The following is a 21,726-nucleotide window of genomic DNA, read 5'->3' on the forward strand; positions in this document are numbered from 1 at the left end:
TTTTGATTGTATACTCTTATTTACAAAATTATTAGTATATGCAAAAATTTTGGTAGAAACAATTTGAGGCCTAAAATGATACTACCTTCTTCCAGAGGATTCTTACCTTCATTTCTTCTAGGTGCATGGCAGAACTAGTAACCGCAGATCATCTCAATCTAACTTAGGTTCTGAAGCTGAGTTACAGTCCCTCAGAGGAACTATCTACTTCTGGTTCAAAGTTACTCCTGGAGTAGAGTAACCCATTGGTGTCCCAACTCTACTGCTAAGGCCCCACCCCCCTGGCTTCAGTGCTATCAGAAGGGTCCCTTTAAACTCCTAGCTGCCCCACATGCAAACAGTATTGGGGGAAAGTGGTCCCAAACAATGGGCATATTTCCCTGAGACTAATCTTCTCTTATACTGGCCAGATAATTTATGGTATCTTGACAGTTCTCCAGTACCTTCAAGCAGATGTCTATATATTTATTCAGCTTTTCTAACTGTTCTCCATGGAAAGTTGGCTTTACTCACCTGGACAGCTATAACTAGAAACAAATCCCCAACCATTATTTTATAAACAGGGATTCTATGTTTGTGTGTGGTAATTTAAAAATACATACACAAATTCTTTGATACACCTTTCTTCAAAAGCGTGGGCTGCACGTAGTGACTTGCATCTGATGGAATGTGGTAGAAACGACAGAGTGTGACTCCTGAAGTTAGGTCACAGAAAATACTGCAGCTTCCATCTTGCTCTCTCTCTCTCTCTCTGATGGCTCTTACTCTGAAGAAGCCAGGTGTCATGTTGTAAAGACACTCAAGCAGCCCTACGGCAAGGCCCATGTGGTGAGAAACAGAGGCCTCCCGCCAACAGCCATGGGAATGAGCCGTCTTACAAACAGGTCTTCCAGTCCCAATCAAGCCTCCTGATGACCACAGCCCAGGCCAACATCTTGACTGCAACATCACGAGAATCGCTAAACTAAAACCACCCAGCTACGCCATTCCTGAATCCTGACCTGTGAACTCTGAGATGATAAATGTTGCTTAAGCCAAACAATTTTGGGGTAATTTAACATTACCCCAAATAGTTTTGCATTAATAGTTTACAAATACAGTATGCTTGTTTTTAGCTTCTATGTTACTTTATTATTTTCAATATAATATTTTTATTTGAAAAGAAAATGGAATCCATAGCTTAAAATGTTTACTATTTAAATATGAAAGGTATGACTGACTTACCTCTTATTGCTTCTTTTCTACCTAACGGGAAGCAGAGTTTTCCAAAACAGAGGAAGTCATTCTCACAATAGCATTAACAGACAGGCCACTGAGAGAGCCTTTATGATGCATTCTAACCTCCTGAAGAGCGTTTATAATGTGATCTCTGTGCCAAAGGAAGACACGCATGAGCATCTGCCCTCTCCAAAGCAGCACATTCTAGATATGGCTACGGTACTGAAAGGAGCGGTAGTTTACTCACAACTTATAAAACCACTTAAAGTGCAATTGTAGTCACTACCTGCCAACTTTCGGATGTAGTTCAGCCAGTCTCTCCACGATCTTGGTAAAGCTACGCAGGTTCGATGTATTTGGAGGTACAAATTGAATAGGTGCATCAGGTAGTAATTTAGTGGATCCAATCTGTTTACAATTCTTCTTGACACCCTAAATAAACATTTTTAAAGTTTTATTTAAGTCAGTAACGATTACACAGAAATAATCCAGTTTATTCTAAATTTAAAAATTACAAATAGTAAAATCAAAATTCCTAAGATATTTACGTTGATTTGGGATTAGTTTTTCTACCAAGTAATTTTACTTGAGATGTATTCAGGGCCATTTATTTAAAAAATGCCAAATACATGATGAAGTATAATATATGGGCTATGTCGAAATTAGCTTTTCTCAAACAGGATTCTCATCTGATCCACAGAACACAAAAAATGATGTTAACTATTTTCTCAATTTTCCCTAAGATAGGACATAACTATTCCATTCTAGGTGCGTAGGAGAGAGAGTCATTTGCTATATACAATGGATATCTTAGGCTTAGGACATGAAGGCTGAATTCTCTTACCCAACCTGACAGAGAAAGGCTGGTCTACATAGTAATTATATGTACATATTTATATCGTATATTCTATATCTTATTTACTAAATGTTCAATGTACACAAACTATATGCCCAGAACATGCTGGAGTGGGGGGTGGGGTGGGGAAACTAGTGCTATAAAAAAGAACCTCCATCACTTATGTATCTTATAATTCAACTGAAGAGACAAAATTAAAATGATCAATTAATTACTATTAGCCATGCAAGTAGGATATAAATTATATGAAACCACTGTACATCCCATACAAGTTCAACAAAGGAGGAGTGGATACGTTCAAACCTAGATGAAACGTCAGGGTAAGATATACAAAATATTAGATCTGTCACATCAGAATAGTACATATTTTACTTATTTGCTTATTGCCTTATCTCCTTCATTAGATTTAAGCTCTGTAACAGCACAGATTTTTGTCTGTTTTGTTCACTGCCTCTTTCCCAGTGCCTACAATAGTGTACACAGTTGGTATACTGTTTATTGAATAAATAATTTTGGGATACAATAAGTTTAAATAGTAGTTGGAACCACAGAGAGGATGGGTTTCCCAAGAAAGAGCCAAACTGCTAGTAAATAACAGTAGCTACTATTTATGGAGTACATTCTCCATGACAGGCACTGTTCCAAAGAATTTTCTGAATTAAACTCATTTAAAGCTCACAACATTTGTGAGGCAGGAACACTTACCCCCATTTTATTTTTTATTCTTTTTAAATGACTATTTATTTTATTTATTTATGGCTGCATTGGGTCTTCGTTGCTGCATGTGGGCTTTCTCTAGTTGCGGTGAGCGGGGGCTACTCTTCGTTGCGGAGCATAGGCTTCTCATTGTGGTAGCTTCCCTTGTTGCAGAGCACGGGCTCTAGGAGCGCAGGCTTCAGTAGTTGTGGCACTCGGGCTCAGTAGTTGTGGCGCACGGGCTTAGTTGCTCCATGGCATGAGGGATCCTCCTGGATCAAGGCTCGAACCTGTGTCCCCTGCATTGGCAGGCAGGTTCTTAACCACTGTGCCAGCAGGGAAGTGCCTATCCCCATTTTAAAATAAGGAAGCTCAGACACAGAGGGCAGTAACTCGCCGAGCCCATGAGTAGGTAGCAAAGCCAGGTTATGAATCTGTTGTTCTTAATCATCACTACCTCTTATTATAGACAATAAATATTTTCTAAATGAATGAACATAATGAAAAAATGTTGAGAATCTGAGAAGAAAGGTGACAATAAACTGCTAGAAAAGTAAGAGTATAGTTTAACAAAGACAGCAGTAAGAGCTGCCCTGTCCACACACTCTAAGACAACATACTCCTACCCTAGCCCACGGTGCCCTATTTATTTATGACACATAACCTTCCCTCTACCAACTCCATGACCTGCTTCCTCAGCTAACAAGACCAAGAGTGGTGTTACCTGAACTCATGAACACCAAAATCATGCGCTGGATCAGACTCCCTGTCTAAAGAATGTGGAATTGGAACAGAGCAAACGAGTTAGCAAATGATGACAGGAGCTTGAACTGAAAAGTACTGTAGAGTTAGAGTTAAGCAAAATAAAGCCTAATGGAGGAAGAGAGAAGTCACGAGCTGACAGAGAAAGCCAGTGTGCAGAGAGAAACAGGAGGATGGAGCTTACAGGCATGCAGAGGCAAGAAACCAGGGGCACTACCTGAGAGAGGCAGGGAGGAGCCATAGCTCCCAAATTTCCAGCTCAAGCGCCCGTAGCCTGACTGCCTGTTTCCTTCCTTCCTATTGTGGACTGAGGTTATGCACCAAAAAACCCATCCTAAACACGAAGTGTCACTGAGATGAAAGGAAAAGAGATGAAAGGAAAAGAGTTGAAAGAAAGGAATGACCGGCACCAAATAGGCTAAGTGGTCAAAAAGAAGGTAGATAGGGCGAAAGACCAATAAAAATGTCATTAGTGACTATAGAAAGAGCACTGTAAATAAAATTTTAGAGACTGGGGTCAGATTATTAGGATGAAGAAGAGAAACAATCAAAGAAACCCAGACATTGGGTATAAACTACCTGGTTGGGAAGTTTGGCAGGGAAAACACAGAACAAATAAGGACGGTAACTTCAAAAGAATGAAAAGTCAAGTGAAAATGTGGTTCGGATTAAGAAGAGTTGTGCGTAACTGTGAGTGGAGAAAGGTCTGTGAGTACAGAAATGGCACTAATGGTACAGAAAAATAATGGGATAACTCCAGGAATTAGGAAAGGATAGGGTAAAGGACATAGGGAAAAGAGATCCCTTTATCTTATTGTTATGGAAAAAACCAAAATTCAGTTATTCAACAAATATTTATTCTTTCATCCATTTATTAAAAAGGAATTTTCTCTGATCTGTAGAGTCAAACTAATTCCAGTAAAAATCCAAGGACTTTTCTAATAGATAGTGACAAGCAGAATTATGACATTTATACAGAAAGGCAAAGAGACTAGAAGAGCCAAAATAAATTTTGAAAAAGAATGAAGTTGGACTTACTATTTCAAGACTTACTATAAAGCTATTATGATCAAGATAGTGTAGTACTGGTGGAAAGTTTAAGAGATAGAAGAGAACAGAGAGTCTAGAAATAGATCCACACAAATATGGTCAATTTTTTTGACAAAGGCACAAAGATAATTCAGTGGAGACAGGATAGGCTTTTCAACAATGATGCTGGAACAATTCCATACACAACACAAAAACACAACCAAAAAACCAAAACCACCTCAATTCATATCCCACACATTATAAAATTAACTCAAAAGCTTTGTGACAATGGGTTATGCAAAGATTTCTTAGATACAACATTAAAAACACAAGTTAAGGGACTTCCCTGGTGGTGTGGTGGTTAAGAATCCGCCTGACAATGCAGGGGACATGGGTTTGATCCCTGGTCCAGGAAGATCCCACATGCTGCAGAACAACTAAGCCCGTGTGCCACAACTACTGAACATGTGCTCTAGAGCCCGCGAGCCACGACTACTGAGCCTGTGAGCCACAACTACTGAAGCCTGTGCACTGCAATTACCAAGCCCATGTGCTGCAGCTACTGAAGCCCATGCGCTCTAGGGTCCTCATGCTGCAACTACTGAGCCAGCATGCTGCAACTACTGCAGCCCGCGCACCTAGAGCCCGTGCTCCACAACGAGAAGCCACCGCAACGAGAAGCCCACGCACTGCAACAAAAAGTAGCCCCCACTCGCCACAACTAGAGAAAGCCCGTGTGCAGCAACGAAGACCCAACACAGCCAAAAAACCCACAAAAAAACAAACAAAAAACCCCCCACAAGTTAAAAAAAAAAACAGCGACAAACTGCAATTGGTTAAAAATTAAAACTCCTGCTCTGAGAATGACACTATTAAAAGAATGAAAAGACAAAGTACAGGCTGGGAAAACGTATTTGCAAAGTACATACGTATCTGATAAATGACTTATATTCAGAATATTAAAAAACTCACAGAACTCAGTAAGAAAATGCATAAAGCTAAGTGAAAGAAGCCAGACTAATAAGGCTATATAATATTCTACTCACAGGAGATTCTGGAAAAGGTAAAATTATAAGAACAGAAAACAGAGCAGAGCACAAGAGAATGTTTTGGGAAGATGGAACTGTTCTATACCTTGATTGTGATGATGGTTACATGCCTGTGGCATATGTCTAAACTCACAGACAGCAAAAAGAGCGAATTTTACTATATGTAAATTTTAAAAAATCTATGGAATGCCTATAGGATGCCAGGCATTTTGCTGCGCAGTGGAGAGACAAGAGTGAATAAGTCAACTTTATCACCTTCCATGTGGCGTTTAAAACCTCAACGTGGTAAAGATGAGAGCATGCATAATAAAATGACTATATTTTATGGTTTAAATAATTATGAGATGAGGTTAGCTGTGAAAAAAAGAATGATGAAAGTGTTAAGTAGCTACTTACAGAGTAACACTATCCAAGAATAAAGAGATACAAAGACTGAAAAGCATTGGCAGAGAGCCTAGTTACAGAGAAACGCTGTCTCTGCGGCTAGGCCTGTAAAGATCTGTGCTTCCTCCAGGGACGACTGGGGTTGTACAAGAGCAGGCTAGGGCGGATCCAATGTTAGGCACAATTCAGACTAATGTCCTTATTCCCACCTCAAGACTGCTGTCCTGGAGTTACCTGTCCTTCAAAGCTACTTATCGCAGTACAGTGTATATATGAAGACCATTTAAGGGCTTGATCAAGAAAACTAACCTTTTGGTCAAAAGCGAAAAACTCACTGTCTTGCTCAGATCCCAGCTGCTGCCTCGGCCTAGTTCTAGGCAATCTAGAAACAGAGGAGGCTGAGTTGACTTCTTTGCTGATGTTTTTCTCCAAATTACTGAAACTAACTTTATTTCCATTTTTGGACGAAAGTGGTGATGTATATTCTCCAGGAGTTTTGACAAGCCGCACATTTACTGATTTCCCATTTATTTCTGTACCATTCATTTCCTTCACAGCCAGCTTCGCATCATTGTTTTTTTTTAAAGCAAGAGATGCATATCTAAAATATAAAAGCAGAAAACCAAAAGGTTCTTTGTTAATGACTTTAAATGGCCTCAAACTTCATTGTGTAACTACTGGCTAGCATATACCTTTTATAAGAATAACTGCTCTTAAAAATAAGTTACTATACTTACCTTGGGATCAGAAGAATATTAAGATAACTAAATACAAAAAATTAAAGATGGGAAATAAAAGGTAGTTAGTATTTCTTCTGAATTATCACCTGTTAATTTTATATTAAAATGTAATGTAGGGCTTCCCTGGTGGCGCAATGGTTGGGAGTCCGCCTGCCAATGCAGGGGACGCGGGTTCGTGGCCCGGTCTGGGAAGATCCCACGTGCCGCGGAGCGGCTGGGCCCGTGAGCCATGGCCGCTGGGCCTGTGCGTCCGGAGCCTGTGCTCCGCAACGGGAGAGGCCACATCAGTGAGAGGCCTGCGTACCGCAAAAAAAAAAAAAGTGTAACATTTGCAAAGCTGATATATGACACAGTTGCACAGATTAGTGTTCTCGGGACAACTGGTTATCCATACCAAAAAATTAAACTTAATCCCTATACACAAACATAACCTCCGGATACAGAGAAGGCATAAAGGTGAAAGGCAAAATTTAAAAACATTTAGCAGAACACAGAAGAGAATGTCCTTATGGCCTTGTAGTGAAAAAATATGCAGTCCAAACAGAGTTGGAAAATCTAACCAGAATTTTAGCCATAAAATTGAGAGAGCTGGGCAAGAGCCATCCTTCTGGAAGTGCCAGCTCCAGACAGTGTCAATGGAAGGATATACGCCAAGTCTGATGAGCAGCTGCCTCCAGAAGATGGGACTATGGATCAATTTTTATAACCTCCTTACACTTTTGTATTTAACTGTACTTCCTAAATTTCCACACAGAATGTAGAATACTTCAAAGTAATAAAGAACCATAAAGTTTCTTTTTTTCCAAAGGATTCAACAAGACACTAAAAGAATCTTTCACATCAAGTAATACTCCTAGGAGTACAACACTACTTTAATATAACAAAATATATTAACAACATATTAATTAATAGGTCCAAGAAAAGCATATGATCTTAAGTGAATCCATTTAAGACAAAATTAAACACTTATTTTTAATAAATTTCAACCCAACTACAAATAGGATCCTTTTTTAATTTATAAAGGTTTTCATATCTGAAATAAAGAGCTATCATTTTTTGTGATAAAATAGTAAAGGCATTTCCATTAAGCTATCACCATTCTTATTTGATACTTTTGAATGTTCTGATGTCACAAAACAGGAGGTTAACAACACACATACTGGAAATGACTATATGTAGATGATATAACCATCTACCGAAAAAATAAAAAAGGATCAACTAAAAAGTAATTAAAATAAAAAATAATAAAATTAAATATAATTTTCTGAGTACCTACTATATGGCAGCCTTTATTTCTACTGGTTTACTTATGTATCTCATAATAGTTCCACAGTAATGCTATGTAGGTACTATTATTATCCTCACTTTATAGATGAAGAGCCTCAGATACAGAAAGGTTAAGTAACTTGCCCAAATGTATTCATCACGTTACCGACGAAGCTGAGACATGAACCCAAGACACTTGCTGTAGAGCCCATTCTCTTAACTAATGCACTCGACTGCCCCCATGAAATGGTATGAAACAAGATAACTGCAGAAAAATCAATAACTCTCCTATATCTCATTAGTAACAAGTTAAAAAGTATAATGAAAGAAAGATCTGATTGAGAACAGCACCAATTAATGACTGTAGCTATTTGTCAATGTGTATCCCTCTACTAGGCTGGGAAACCCCCGCGGGAATGGCGCCTGGCTTAATCACCACTGTGGTTCATGTTCAGTACAGAACAGACCTCTGTTACAACCTAGGGCATACCCAGTAAATGTACATTCACTGAATCTGGGAAACATACCTGTAATTAGGAGAAGAATCATAAATTGAAATGTCAGAAATTTCATATTTCTGGAAATGAGACCTTAAATCAGCCTAAAAGAAGATAAATAAAAGTTTGTGAAAGGTAGAAAAACAATCAAAATATGAACAATTAATAGATTTGAAAGTGAAGTTCAAAAAATAAATCCTGGCATACCTCAGACACTGAAGGGCAGAGCCCACCAACATGTATCAAGTAACCTTTATCTCTTCGTAAGGGTTCAACATTCTTCATTTCTGCTTGAAGATAAACATACAACAGAAGATAATCATTATTTTATCAATATTTTTAAGAGAAAATGTGAAAATTGTTAAGTATTTCATTTTTTATTATCAAAAAGATTATTATAAAGTTATTAGCAAGTATCAGCACTAGGCTGAAGATTAAGAGCTTGGAGTACAGTGTCAAGATTTCTGGGCTTTAATCATATGTTAAAAACAAAGAGGTTGGACTGATTGATACTTAGTCTCTTGTGACTCAAAGATGGATCAATAAATAGGTAGTCCTGGCTGTCTGATGGAAACTGAGAAGCTTTTTCTGTTCACTATGTACCCCATACCTGCGAAGTGCCTGATGAGGGTTTAGAGGAAAAGAATGCCTGAAGGAATACTGATGCTGGACTAGAGTAGGGAGAGAGAATGGTGGGCCTCTATCTACGAACTAAATCTTGGATTTAAGCTTTTAGCAGACAGTTTTCTGAAAGAGAAATGAACATTTTAAACTGATTTACTCTTAAAAAAAAATGACATCCAAATGGCCGATTTTCTCATTTTTCATATTTAAAAATATGGAATAAAATATTATTTTACAAACAGGAATAAAATATTAAAACAGTGCAATCCCCCAAAATAATACAGAAGAAGATAAGCACTATTTTATAAATGAGCTAGGTTAGGATTTCTTGGTAAATTGTTAAGAACCAACCTAGTGTAAACTTCGGATCCTCTTTGTCTTGTACTATTTGATTTTCTTGTATTCCTGAGAAGTCAGCTCCAGTCACGTTCTCTTTAGCATCAAACCAGTCTTCACTTATTTCTCGGTAATTTGTGGAGTCTGAGAAATTGAACACACTTAGCAAGGAACTATGTACAATGTTTAACCGTGAGAAGTTATCTGAGTGATCTGCTTCCCAGTTTTACTTTAATTAACACTGATTCCTAGCTTATTAAAAGCCTTACTTTTCTGATTTTTAATTATCCTTTATTGAAGAAGAGATTTATCTTTACAGACAGAATAACAATGAACATCTTTAAAAACGGGTTAAGCCGTGCCGCAAGTCTTTATTTCACTAAATAAGGATCTTTCTCTTCTCATTGAGGACAAAACTAAAAAACAAAACAAAAAACCCATACAATTTACAGGGATACAAACTGGACAGAAAAAAGAATTTTCAAAATGGAAAACAAAAACCAGAAGAACAAAAGTCTGTATTATTATTTGGCATTATCAGATATATTAAGTAACCTTAAAGATATCAAGTAGATGTAACAAGAACATACTTAACATTCATAATCTGAATGATGCCATTCAATTAAAAATATTTACTTTAACTTAATAGATGGGCACGAGGGGTATTTTAAATCTTATTATCTGCTTTCTGGCAATGACACAAGACAAACATTTTTATACTGACCTTTATCATCAAGTTTTAGTTGACTAAAGTCTATATCTACATCACCATTTTTTAAACCATCCTCTTTGGGTGATGTATCTTGTTTAGGATGACTACTGTCAGGTAATAGAGACATCTGAGAATTAAAATAATAAAAACAACTATAATATATAAGGAGTAACAGTTATTGCACTCTATGTGACAAGTATGCTTCACTGGCATTATTTACCCTCACAACAACAAAGACTATGAGACAAAGTCATTATCGCCCCAGTTTATGGGTGAGCAAACTGAATCGAAGTAACCTGTTGCTTTATGTCTGTCACACAATGAGAATTATGATTTGAAACTAGTCTATGTATAGTGACTGTATGCGCTAACACCACCATTATTTAGCAAAGTGTGGCATCCACACACTAGAAGTACCTGAGATGATTTTTGGAGCTGCACATGTAAGTATTTTTCACATTAACATCAACAGTTATATATTTAATGTGTGCTTATGTACCTTTCATTAATGGGGAGTGATATTTCTTTCTCATACATAATAAGTTACTCTTCACAGATAAATTTTTTAAAAGAGGAGAATAAGTTAAAAAGTACAAATCAAATAACATTACAGGTAACACCTGGCTATGAAAAATTGTGAAGATGGTACATAAGTAGCTGAAATTTAGAAACACTACACTATACAATGCTGGCTTTCATGCATAACTTAATTTAGTAAGGTGGGTATTAAAATGTAATCCTAACAAAGTAGATATTGTTTTAGAGCCAAAATTAAGATTATAAAAATGTTATATCTGCATCTTTTACTTTTAAAAAGATTTATTATTCTGCCCAAATAAGCAGGTTACATCATTGCTACCTTTACAATGATGAAAAAAATAAAATAGTGAAAAAACAAAACCTCTCCAGAACATTATATATCATTAAATGGACAAGTTGTTTAAGCAAACTATGTAAGAAATTTGAAGATAAAAAAAATCTGGTTTTAGACCTGTTAATTCTTTGTGGATAACTGAGATTTTGTTTTTTTAAAGAGCAGAACAATGGAATAAATAATTTGCTAAAATAATTTACTTTTAATCATTTATCTTAATAGAAAGGAATATAAATCAATCAAGTATTTATCTCACTTTTGGCTTTGGGATGCATCTTATTCTTTAAGACTACCCAAATAATAATATAACCTCAGGGTTAAGACTAAAGTCAGAAAGTAGAAACAAACTTGAGGGGACCTCCCTGGTGGTGGCCCAGTGGTTAAGAGTCCGCCTGCCGATGCAGGGGACACGGGTTCGTGCCCCGGTCCAGGAAGATCCCACATGCCACGAAGCGGCTGGGCTCGTGATCCATGACCGCTGAGCCTGCGCGTCCGGAGCCTGTGCTCCGCAGTGGGAGAGGCCACAACAGTGAGAGGCCCGTGTACCGCAAAAAAAAAAAAAAAAAAAGAATCCGCCTACCAATGCAGGGGACATGGGTTCGAGCCTGGTCCGGGAAGATCCCACATGCCGCGAAGCAACTAAGCCTGTGCACCACAACTACCGAGCCTGCGTTCTAGAGCCCATGAGCCACAACTACTGAAGCCCGTGCCTAGAGCCCGTGCTCCGCAACAAGAGAAGCCACCGCAATGAGAAGCCCACGCACCGCAACGAAGAGTAGCCCCCGCTCGCCACAACCAGAGAAAGCCTGCGCACAGCAATGAAAACCCAACGCAGCCATAGATAAAAATTAAAAAAAAAGAAACAACCTTCATTTTTCCTACTCCATTGATAATGGAATATAACTCATGTTTCTCTATCACTTCACTGTTTGCAGAGTGCTCTTACACAGATTGTTATCTGACAAACACTTCCTTGGGGGAACAAGAGAGATTAAGAAAATCTACGAAAGGCACTTAAAAATCATTTTCATCATTTCAGCAAAGGAGGAATGAAAACTTTGCCCTGTCTAAAATAAATGGGGGAAGAAAATAAATGGGATATTATTATTTTAATTAATTATTTATTTTTGGCTGCATTGGGTCTTCGTTGCTGTGCGTGGGCTTTCTCTAGTTGTGGTGAGCGGGGGCTACTCTTTGTTGCAGTGTGTAGGCTCCTCATTGCGGTGGCTTCTCTTGTTGTGGAGCACAGGCTCTAGGCGTGCGAGCTTCAGTAGTTGTGGCTCGTGGGCTCTAGAGCGTGGGCTTGATACTTGTGGCGCATGGGCTTAGTTGCTCCCCGGCATGTGGGATCTTCCTGGACCAGGGCTAGAACCCGTGTCCCCTGCATTGGCAGGCGGATTCTTAACCACTGTGCCCCCAGGATATTATTTTATACTATCTCATGCGATGAAGGCATAACCATATTAGTTTTTACTACATTGCATTAACACGATGGGGGCCAAAAATTACGATTTGCCAGAGACACTCAAGGTTTATACCAATCGTCATGTTGAACTGTTAACATCACTACCTTTTTTCATCCTCAGAAGTCTCCTGATTTTTTTTTTTTTTTTTTTTTTTTTTTTGCGGTATGCGGGCCTCTCACTGTTGTGGCCTCTCCCGCCGCGGAGCACAGGCTCCGGACGCGCAGGCTCAGCGGCCATGGCTCACGGGCCCAGCCGCTCCGCGGCATGTGGGATCTTCCCAAACTGGGGCACGAACCCACATCCCCTGCATTGGCAGGCGGACTCTCAACCACTGCGCCACCAGGGAAGCCCAGAAGTCTCCTGATTTGATGATAAATTATGTGGTCATCTTACCCAACATATACTACTGACATCCGTTTGATCAGGACATTACGCTCCTTCTAATCAGTTATATCCCTCAAATGGCAGTACACAAAATAAGCCAGCTGAGTGAAAAGAAGGATGCGAGAGCTTCTAAAAATTATAGTTTACTTTGTGCAAGCCATAAGATTAAAGATTTACACTTGATGAACTACTCTAAAAAAATCTCACTTGAGAGAGTGTCTTTTTCAGGCTTGAAGAACCATCAACATCACGTGTACTTTGATTATCTAGTTCAGAATCTGCTCCTGAAAAGCTAAACAGATAAACATTTCATTAAAGCATTTATCAATGTTCTGAATAAGGACCAAAATAGAAAACAAAGTTAACTGAATTAGCAATGTTTAAGATCTAATGAATTCTAAATTAGATGAAAACATAACTTACATATGTGATTCTTCTTTCATTAGCTGGAAAGAAAGAAAAGGGAAGAAAAAGCTTTTAGCGTAAAATGTTTTCTGTCTAAATGAAGTAAAAATTTTATTCCTAAAACATAAATACATACCCTGGAAGCAAAAGCAGAGAAGGTAGATAATAATTTTGATTCTACCGACAGTGGAGGCAGCTCTTCCAGTGGTATACCCTTGTTTATCTTTTCTTTCAAATTCACATATCTAACTTTCAAGTCTTCTAAAACTGTCAGTAGAGCTGATCCTAATTCTTTCTTAGTAGAATTACTTGATAAATTCCTGTTCAAAAGTTACATTCACAAAACTAAATTACTTAGGCCAAGCCACCCATTTAAAACTAATGTCAAATTATACACTTAATTCTAACTCTACTAGATCCCTAAAATGTTTTCTTTTAAATGTTTAGTAAAAGAAAATGAATCATAGAAGATGTGTTTTTCCAGGGGCAAGATAAGCAATCCTTGGTATACATATAAGCCAGACAGAATGTGGTCGAATGTCACAAAAAACCCTCCAACTGACTTCATCCGAACTTGGACTTTATAAAGAAAACCTGAATCTGTCTTTTTACTGGATTCATCATTCCAATGTGCACTGTTGCCTCTCCAGGAAATTACAATGTACTACTTTTTAAAGTCTATTACCCCTAGGCCAGTTAACAAACCCAGTTATAATCCACCCCTCTTCTGCCCTTTAAAAATGAAAACTAAAGAAATTTTCTAGAATAAACTTAAAGTTAGTGATAAATTTCTAGGAAGATACAGATTTAAAATTAACAATCACCTATAACTATAAATAGAGAATAACCTTTAAAAATTGTGAATCACTATGATGTACACCTGAAACATACAATACTGTAAATCAACTGTACCTCAATAAAAAAGCAGATTAATAAACAAACCCTAACAATCACCTATTTAGTCCTTCTCTATTTTCCATTACAAGTTTGTAAATATCACTGCAATGGTGATGACACATTTGATAGTGAACATTTAAAAGGTGCAACTCTGCTTTGATGGCTCTCTGCATTATTTGCTGACAGCACTTTGATGGCAAATTCTTCTCCATCTCTTTAGAAAGTTGAGGTTCCCTTTGAAATAAAAAAATTGGATTAGGTAAGATTCCAAATATTTTTCTGTGTTGATGACATACCTCCAGAAACATATTTAAGATTTCTTACATTTCTCTGTCAAGTTTAAATCAATTTCTACTAAAGATGGAAAGGCTGCAGAAAACAAGGATGTCAAGAGTCAATGCTAAATATCTTCTTTTTAGGACTTCCCTGGTGGAACAGTGGTTAAGAATCCGCCTGCCAATGCAGGGCACATGGGTTCGAGCCCTGGTCCGGGAAGATCCCGCACGCCATGGAGCAACTAAGCCCGTGCACCACAGCTACTGAGCCTGTGCTCTAGAGCCCACGAGCCACAACTACTGAGCCCGCGTGCTGCAACTACTGAAGCCCGCGTGCCTAGAACCCGTGTTCTGACCACAATGAGAAGCCCGTGCACCACAATGAAGAGTAGCCCCTGCTCACCGCAACTAGAGAAAGCCCGTGGGCAGCAACGAAGACCCAACGCAGCCAAAAATAAATAAATAAATAAATTTATTAAAAAAATAAATATACTCTTTTTAGAATTCAAGAGAGTAAATAAGTCTCAAATTCATACTTCATTTTACCAAGAAAAGAATTCTAAAGTAAAGTACTAATTTATCCAGAATCAACAGATTTTTCAACCTATATCAAGCACTGGCCAGCATTTTTAAAAGTTATAAACATTCTGGAGGGAAACTGTTTTTAAATGTTATCTTTTAAACAGAAAATATAATTTACATCTTTCTTAATAATAATAATGCTTATGTTATTATAAGCAAACATTTTGCTGTTATAACAAAAAGCTCCAAAATCACTACCTCTTTGAATGTTAATAGTTCTTCCCTTGCTAATACCGGCCACTTCTAACTATTCTCGATACATCTGCCTCTGGAAACCAACTTTTCTATTTAATTTTATAGGACTAGATACCAGATCAAACTCATTAGAAGAATAAAGGATGAATGAAGGAAAAAGCAAATGATCTCAGAGCATGAAAACCAATCTGACTTCTCAGAGACTTCTCCCTTTCCTCTCCCCCACCACCTGGTTCTCCATGGATGCAAAGTAAATTATACAACGAATTAAAATACCCCAGTAAATGTATCTGTTTACTTCTTCAAATATATGATGTTTTCCAAATGTGCTATTTTGTTTTGGACTACAGGGGATCAAATGAAAGAAAACGAAAGTAATAAATCAGTGTGGGTTTGGGTTGGATAAATAAAGAAAAGATGCCATGAGTTTTTCTGAAGGAATTATTCAGACTGAAATCTCAGTAAGTGGAAAGCTTTAATATTCTACATTGTTCTAGTATTTATTTCTTTCAAGACAAATAGCTGAAGCAGACGATCTCTTCAAGTCACTCCTGGCTATTCTATATGGTTAAGTACCTACACAAAAAGCAAATTACTATTTTGATCATATGTCTGACTTACCTTTCAGAATGTTTCTTTAAGTCTGTGAAATCAAATGTTTTCCTTAATTCCAGGGAATCCTGAAAACATGATTTAAGATCAAATTAGACATATACGACAAACAATAATACATGATGTATCTGGTAAGATGTAAAATCCAACTTCTAACTGACTTCGTGGCAACAGCTGCCAACAGAGAAGAAGAGCTGGGAGCAATCTGTTCACCTTTTTCCTTCATCCAGCATTTTCTCACAAAAGCCTCAGAAACCCCTGATATAATTCAGTGAACCAAAATATTCACATTAGCCTACAGTGCCTCTTTATAAAGTCAAATAAATTTTTATTATTAATCATATTGGTTTTACCTTATTCAGGAAATTTCCCTTAGGTTTTAAACTGTCAACGGAGACAGATTTCCCCAAAGATCCTTTTGTCATAGCCATCTGTGGATCTTCATTATCTTGACTGTATGCCCAATCTGTGTTACATGCCACACTTCGTTTCTCACTTTGCCACTCATCAGGCCATTTTTTATTTATCATTGTTATCTCTGTGTTGCTTGATGTAGATACTACAGAAGATCTTGTGCTCGTCGCCCTGCTTGTTGTGAAACAAGCCCTAAAATCAGTGCTAACATCCACTGTTTGATTAACTGTGACTGTACAACTTGCTACATCTGTAACTGATTTGGGACATGGTCCTTCCATATGGTGAAAGCAAGCTTTATTTGTGGTATTGCCATTAGCAGCTCTTAGGGAGTTACCTTCTTCTATTGCCTGGTTATCTCTGATTGCAGACCTTGGTAGAGTAACAGAAAAATCTAAGGCTGGGTTAGGGGTGTTTTCTAGGCTTTTATAACATGCAGAAATTACTGAATCATCAAAAATAGAGGTCCAGGAACTTTGACGATCTTTATAGGGCTGGAGTAATGTCTCCAAAACTTTGTCTTGTGGTAATGTGCTTGGATTTTCAAGGTGCTGTAACGTTTTTTCCTCAACAACTGAATTTCCACAAAAATCTTTACTTTTAGTTACTTGAGCCTTCACTTTGCCAGTATAAATTTTAGTTTTTAATGCTTTTTGAGGGTTCAAGAAACCACTCTTAGATTGAGATTCCCGGTGTTCAAGAGGACTACCCTTTAGTACAATTGCATCAAATACTGTGTGGTACATTAAACTAGTATCTTGTTCCATACACTTTCCATGTTTTGGTTCATGATATTCTCTTAACATAACAGAATTCTGAAATTTGGAGACATGAGGTGAACCTTCTTGTCCATAAACATCAGCTGAATCTAAAGAGGTGCTAGAATTACTTTCTAATTTAACATGATTATCTTCTAGATTGCTAGCACAATTAACTCCATAACCTGAACTTCTTAGTCCCCAAACTTCCAGATTAGATATGTTTAATGTTTTTGCTTGGTCCAAAGATAAATGGTTCTCTATATACTCGTGTTCTTCTGCGCTGTGATACTCCTGCTGCGAGTCATCATCTAGATCGTGCTTCTGCACATCTCCAGAATCATCATCTGAAATCTTGTAGATTCTTTCCAAGCCAACAGTCTTATTACCTCGATGATTCAAAATATCAAAAGACACCTCCTTTCTTTTCTGCATTTCATAATCGAATTCTGAATTTAAATGAATAAGACTTTCATTCTTCAGTTTTGACTCTGAATGATGTATAGAGTAGGTTTCATTCAGGAAAGCGTTGTCAATACTACCTTCAAACTCACTTGACTGAGAGTGAGTACTCTCCATCTTAGTATTTGGACTCACAGTAAAAGATGGCTCCAATAACTCTATTTTGTCAATATTGCTGACTTCTTTGTCATTAGCTCTTTTTTCTAATGCCAAGGAATCCCAGTCATAATCAAGAAAAGTCAATTTGGCTTCTTTACAACCATCAGGAGATAACAAATTTTCTTTTTGACGATTAGAAGGCTCATCTGATTAAAAAAAAAAAAGGATAAAATGTTAGCAGAAACATTACAGAATTTAAACACAAGACCTTAGATGTAATCTGGCCTAAGCTCTTTCCAATGTAAGAATATACTTTTTACATTATCCATAACAAATATCCCTAAATAGTTGCTGCTATGGACTGAACTGTGTCCCCCTCAAAATTCATATGTGTTGAAGCCCTAACTCCCCATGTGGAGACAGGGCCTCTGGGAGGTAATTAAGGCTAGATGAGGTCATGAGGGTGGTGGCACCCTCAAAATGGGATCAGTGCACTTATGAGAGAAGAGATACCACAGAGCTTGCTCTCTGTTTCTCTCCACCATGTGAGGACACTGCAAGAAGGTGGCCAACTACAAGCCAGGAAGAGAGCCCTTACAAGACCTGACCATGCTGGCAGCCCCGTTTGGACTTGCAGCTTCCAGAACTGTGGAAAAAAACCAAATATCTGTTCTTTAAGCCACCTCCATGGTATTGTGCTATAGTAGCCCCAGCTGACTAAGATAGGAGCTAAGATTCTTCTTGAACTCTTTCAGTGGCAAAGCATTTACTATTTAGAAGGCAGTCACTCCCTTTGTAATCTTTGGGTGCCTCCTAGTGTCCTAATATCAACCTTAGGCACTGCAGAAATAAAACGAAGAAGACGTGGGTGCTGTACCATGCTGCTGATTAGCAGGTAAATGCTTAAGAAAGGAGAAGTAGATGTCAGAGAAAACTGTACATTTAAAAAGTGTTTTGAAACAAAATAGTTATTTTAGGCAAATTAAACAGCACTACAAAGTTAGCTGGGTGAAAAAACATGGCATTTTCAGGAAATTATAAGCCAGCTTGCCTGGAGTGAAATAGCTCTAAGGGAGTGAAAGGAGCTATGAACAGAAAGAGGCCTTTTATGAGGTGTTAAAGAGTCTGGTTCTTATCCTAACACGGAGGACCACTGAAAGCTTCTTAAAAGGGTAGTCATGTGAATGCAACTGAGTTTAGACACCTCTGGCAACAGTAAGAATGAAGGCTTGAAGGGGGAGACTGAAGGGAGACAGACCAAGAGTACAGAAACGGGACTGGAAAAGAAGAGACTAGTATAAAAGTTCCACAACTGACAAGACTTGGTGATCAATTAGAAATGGTAGATAAGGGAGAGAGAGATTAGTGGCTTTCAAATACATAGTTTTTTTCTTTAAGAACACAATCAGAAACACGTTTTATATCAAGATCTAGCATATATGTGTCTGTATAAGTGAAACAAAAATTTTACAAAACAGTAATTACTCCAATTATGTCCAATATTCTGCTATTTTCTAGTCTATTTCATTTTATTAAAAAAAAAGCTGATCACAATCAGCTAAGCTGACTTCATGACTCATCAGTTAGCTACCACCTGCTTAAATATCTTTCTAGGATAATGCTAAGGGTTACAGCTTGGTATTACAGATGAGTGGGAATATCTGGTGCTAAAGAGATAGGGACTTCACGGAAGAGGAGATTTAGAAGATGAAGAGGAAAAGCAAGGGGCTGGGGAGGGAGGTGGAGGAAGAAGATAATGAATTCAGTTCCAGGCAAGTGGAGTTTAAGGTTAGAGATAAAACACCCAGATGTGAATGTCTAATAAGCTGTTATAAATATGGGGTTGGAGCTAAGGACAGTAGGGTCAGATGCAATTATAAATTCATGTGCTGATTGTGTTTTTCTTAGAGATTTGTATAGGAGTTCATGATATATTCTGGATACTAGGTGTTTGTTTTTCACATTTATAATATAAGTGACTTTCCCCCAGTTTACTGGCTATATATATTTTTTTTTTTTTTGCGGTACGTGGGCCTCTCACTATTGTGGCCTCTCCCGTTGCGGAGCACAGGCTCCGGACGTGCAGGCTCAGTAGCCATGGCTCACGGGCCCAGCCGCTCCGCGGCATGTGGCTCCTCCAGGACCGGGGCACGAACCCGCGTCCCCTGCATCGGCAGGCGGACTCTCAACCACTGCGCCACCAGGGAAGCCCTATTGGCTATCTTTTAACTTTTTATAATATTTTGTCATGCCACGGGCTTTAAGATTATTTAGTTAAATGCATCAGTATTTTCTTCTCTGGCTTCTGGGTTTGTCTCCCTGGCCTTCCCTACCACATGATTCTATATGTATTCTTCTACAACTTTCCAATTCTTTGTGTGGGTGTATGTGTGTAACATTTAGCCCTTTCACACTACGTAGAATTAATGCTTCTCTCTAGCATGAGGTAGGACTCTAACTTAATTTTTTTCCAAAAAGAATGGTCAGTTGTCCTAATACCATTTGCTGAAAAATCCAGTTTCCCGTCTGACTTGAAATAGCATTTTTATCACATTCTAAAGTCCTCTTAATAGTTGCAACTACATGTATTCACAAGCATATAAAGGTCAGTCAGCTTGCTTTTTACGCCCTTGTTGATCATTCTCTCTTCTACCATTATGACAGAAAGAGAAATTTTAGATCCATGTGAAGAAAAAACATACACAACTTCAGTAGCAGAGGTCAACCTGCCCACTTTCTACTTATTACCCTGAAGGCAACTGTACCTGTCAGTAGTTCCTGAAAGCCTGCCTGGACAGAAACCCTCTCTTCTGGCTCACCTTCTCTCTCCTAAATCTTCCATTTACCTGAGAGATCCTATGTAGGCTGCCCATATTTACCAAAAATCACCTGAGTCATCTGTCAAGATAAAAACATGCTGAATCTTACCTTACTGGTAGGAAGGCTTAAGATGTAGCAACACTGGAGAGGGAACTATCAAGTCTAATTACATTTAATACCTCTTTCCACACAGAATAAAGCCAACTGGACTAGCTTCTCACCTTTCTGGATGTTTCCATTACTGTGGTAGCCTTTACCAGAAGCTGTCTCAACCACTTCAGTGGCCTGCATCACTCAAGAACGTATATCCTAGAAGAAGTATAAATATTGAACTGTTATTATACTCAGTATTATATTTTAAAAACTATTAGAACAACAAGAATCTGACAAAGTAGTAATTATAGTCAAAGATTCTAATATCAAAGGCCTAATAAACAAAACTTGTAAGACATTTGAATAACTTTTTTTTAAATTAATTTTATTTATTTATCTTTGGCTGTGTTGGGTCTTCATTGCAGTGCGCGGGCTTTCTCTAGTTGGGGCGAGCGCGGGCTACTCTTCGTTGTGGTGCACAGGCTTCTCATTGCAGTGGCTTCTCTTGTTGCGGAGCATGGGCTCCAGGTGCGTGGGCTTCAGTAGTTGTGGCACACGCACTCGGTAGTTGTGACTTGCGGGCTCCAGAGCACAGCCTCAGTAGTTGTGGCGCACGGGCTTAGTTGCTCCGCGGCATGTGGGATCTTCCCGGACCAGGGCTCAAACCCGTGTCCCTTGCAGCGGCAGGCAGATTCTTAACCACTGTGCCACCAGGGAAGCCGTGAGTAACTTTTTTAAAGGCGTGGACAGCTACATAAAAGACTGTATTATTTAAACAGACAAGACATATTCCTCTAAAATTTCCAAGGAACATTTAAAAACCGTGTTAGGCTACCTAAAAAGTCTTAATCCAAAAAGCAGAGTACTAAAGGCTACAATGTGACCCTATTTATGTCAAACCCAGTACAAAAATGTTTCCAAAACAAATTGTAGACTTATTAAAAACTAATGACATGATAAGTCCCTACAATGAAATATCTTTCAGCAACAGAAAGGAACAAACTACTGATATATGTAAACTGGTGGATTAATCTCAAAAACATTATGCTGAATGAAAGACGGCAGACAAGAGATCACATCTTGTATGATTCCATTTAAGTGAAATGTACAGAAAAAGCAAATTATAGAGACAGAAAGTAGGTTAGTGGCTTTGTGGGACAGGGGATGGGAAGAGGGGTTAATGGTATCATTTCAATTTTAGCATATGTGCTGCTGAAGCGA

At 38.2% G+C, this 21,726-nt stretch overlaps 1 protein-coding gene across 1 annotated transcript; it reads right to left on the reverse strand.

Moving 5' to 3' along the window:
- Positions 1-1,245: 1,245 nt before the first annotated feature.
- Positions 1,246-20,703, reverse strand: RBM44 (RNA binding motif protein 44). Its single transcript, XM_027115668.1, has 14 exons — positions 20,634-20,703; positions 16,213-17,798; positions 15,869-15,927; positions 14,253-14,429; positions 13,435-13,618; positions 13,317-13,339; positions 13,101-13,185; positions 10,182-10,296; positions 9,473-9,601; positions 8,705-8,784; positions 8,528-8,601; positions 6,304-6,595; positions 1,505-1,650; positions 1,246-1,369 (listed from the first exon to the last, which is right to left on the reverse strand). The coding sequence occupies exons 1-14, from the start codon at positions 20,701-20,703 to the stop codon at positions 1,246-1,248; spliced, it is 3,144 nt and encodes a 1,047-aa protein (XP_026971469.1).
- Positions 20,704-21,726: the final 1,023 nt, after the last annotated feature.

Source organism: Aethalodelphis obliquidens, unplaced genomic scaffold (genome assembly GCF_003676395.1).
Source record: "Aethalodelphis obliquidens isolate GAN/ISIS:26980383/991018 unplaced genomic scaffold, ASM367639v1 scaffold2, whole genome shotgun sequence".
NCBI classification, from domain to species: domain Eukaryota; kingdom Metazoa; phylum Chordata; class Mammalia; order Artiodactyla; family Delphinidae; genus Aethalodelphis; species Aethalodelphis obliquidens.

Excerpts from the sequence above, each read along its gene's own strand:
- RBM44 (XM_027115668.1), bottom strand. The coding sequence starts at position 20,703 with ATGCAGGCCACTGAAGTGGTTGAGACAGCTTCTGGTAAAGGCTACCAC. Across the intron at positions 15,928-16,212 it reads AGGGAAATTTCCTGAATAAG|GATTCCCTGGAATTAAGGAA; the intron begins GTAAAACCAATA and ends TCATGTTTTCAG. Across the intron at positions 13,186-13,316 it reads ATGAAAGAAGAATCACATAT|CTTTTCAGGAGCAGATTCTG; the intron begins GTAAGTTATGTT and ends TTATCTGTTTAG.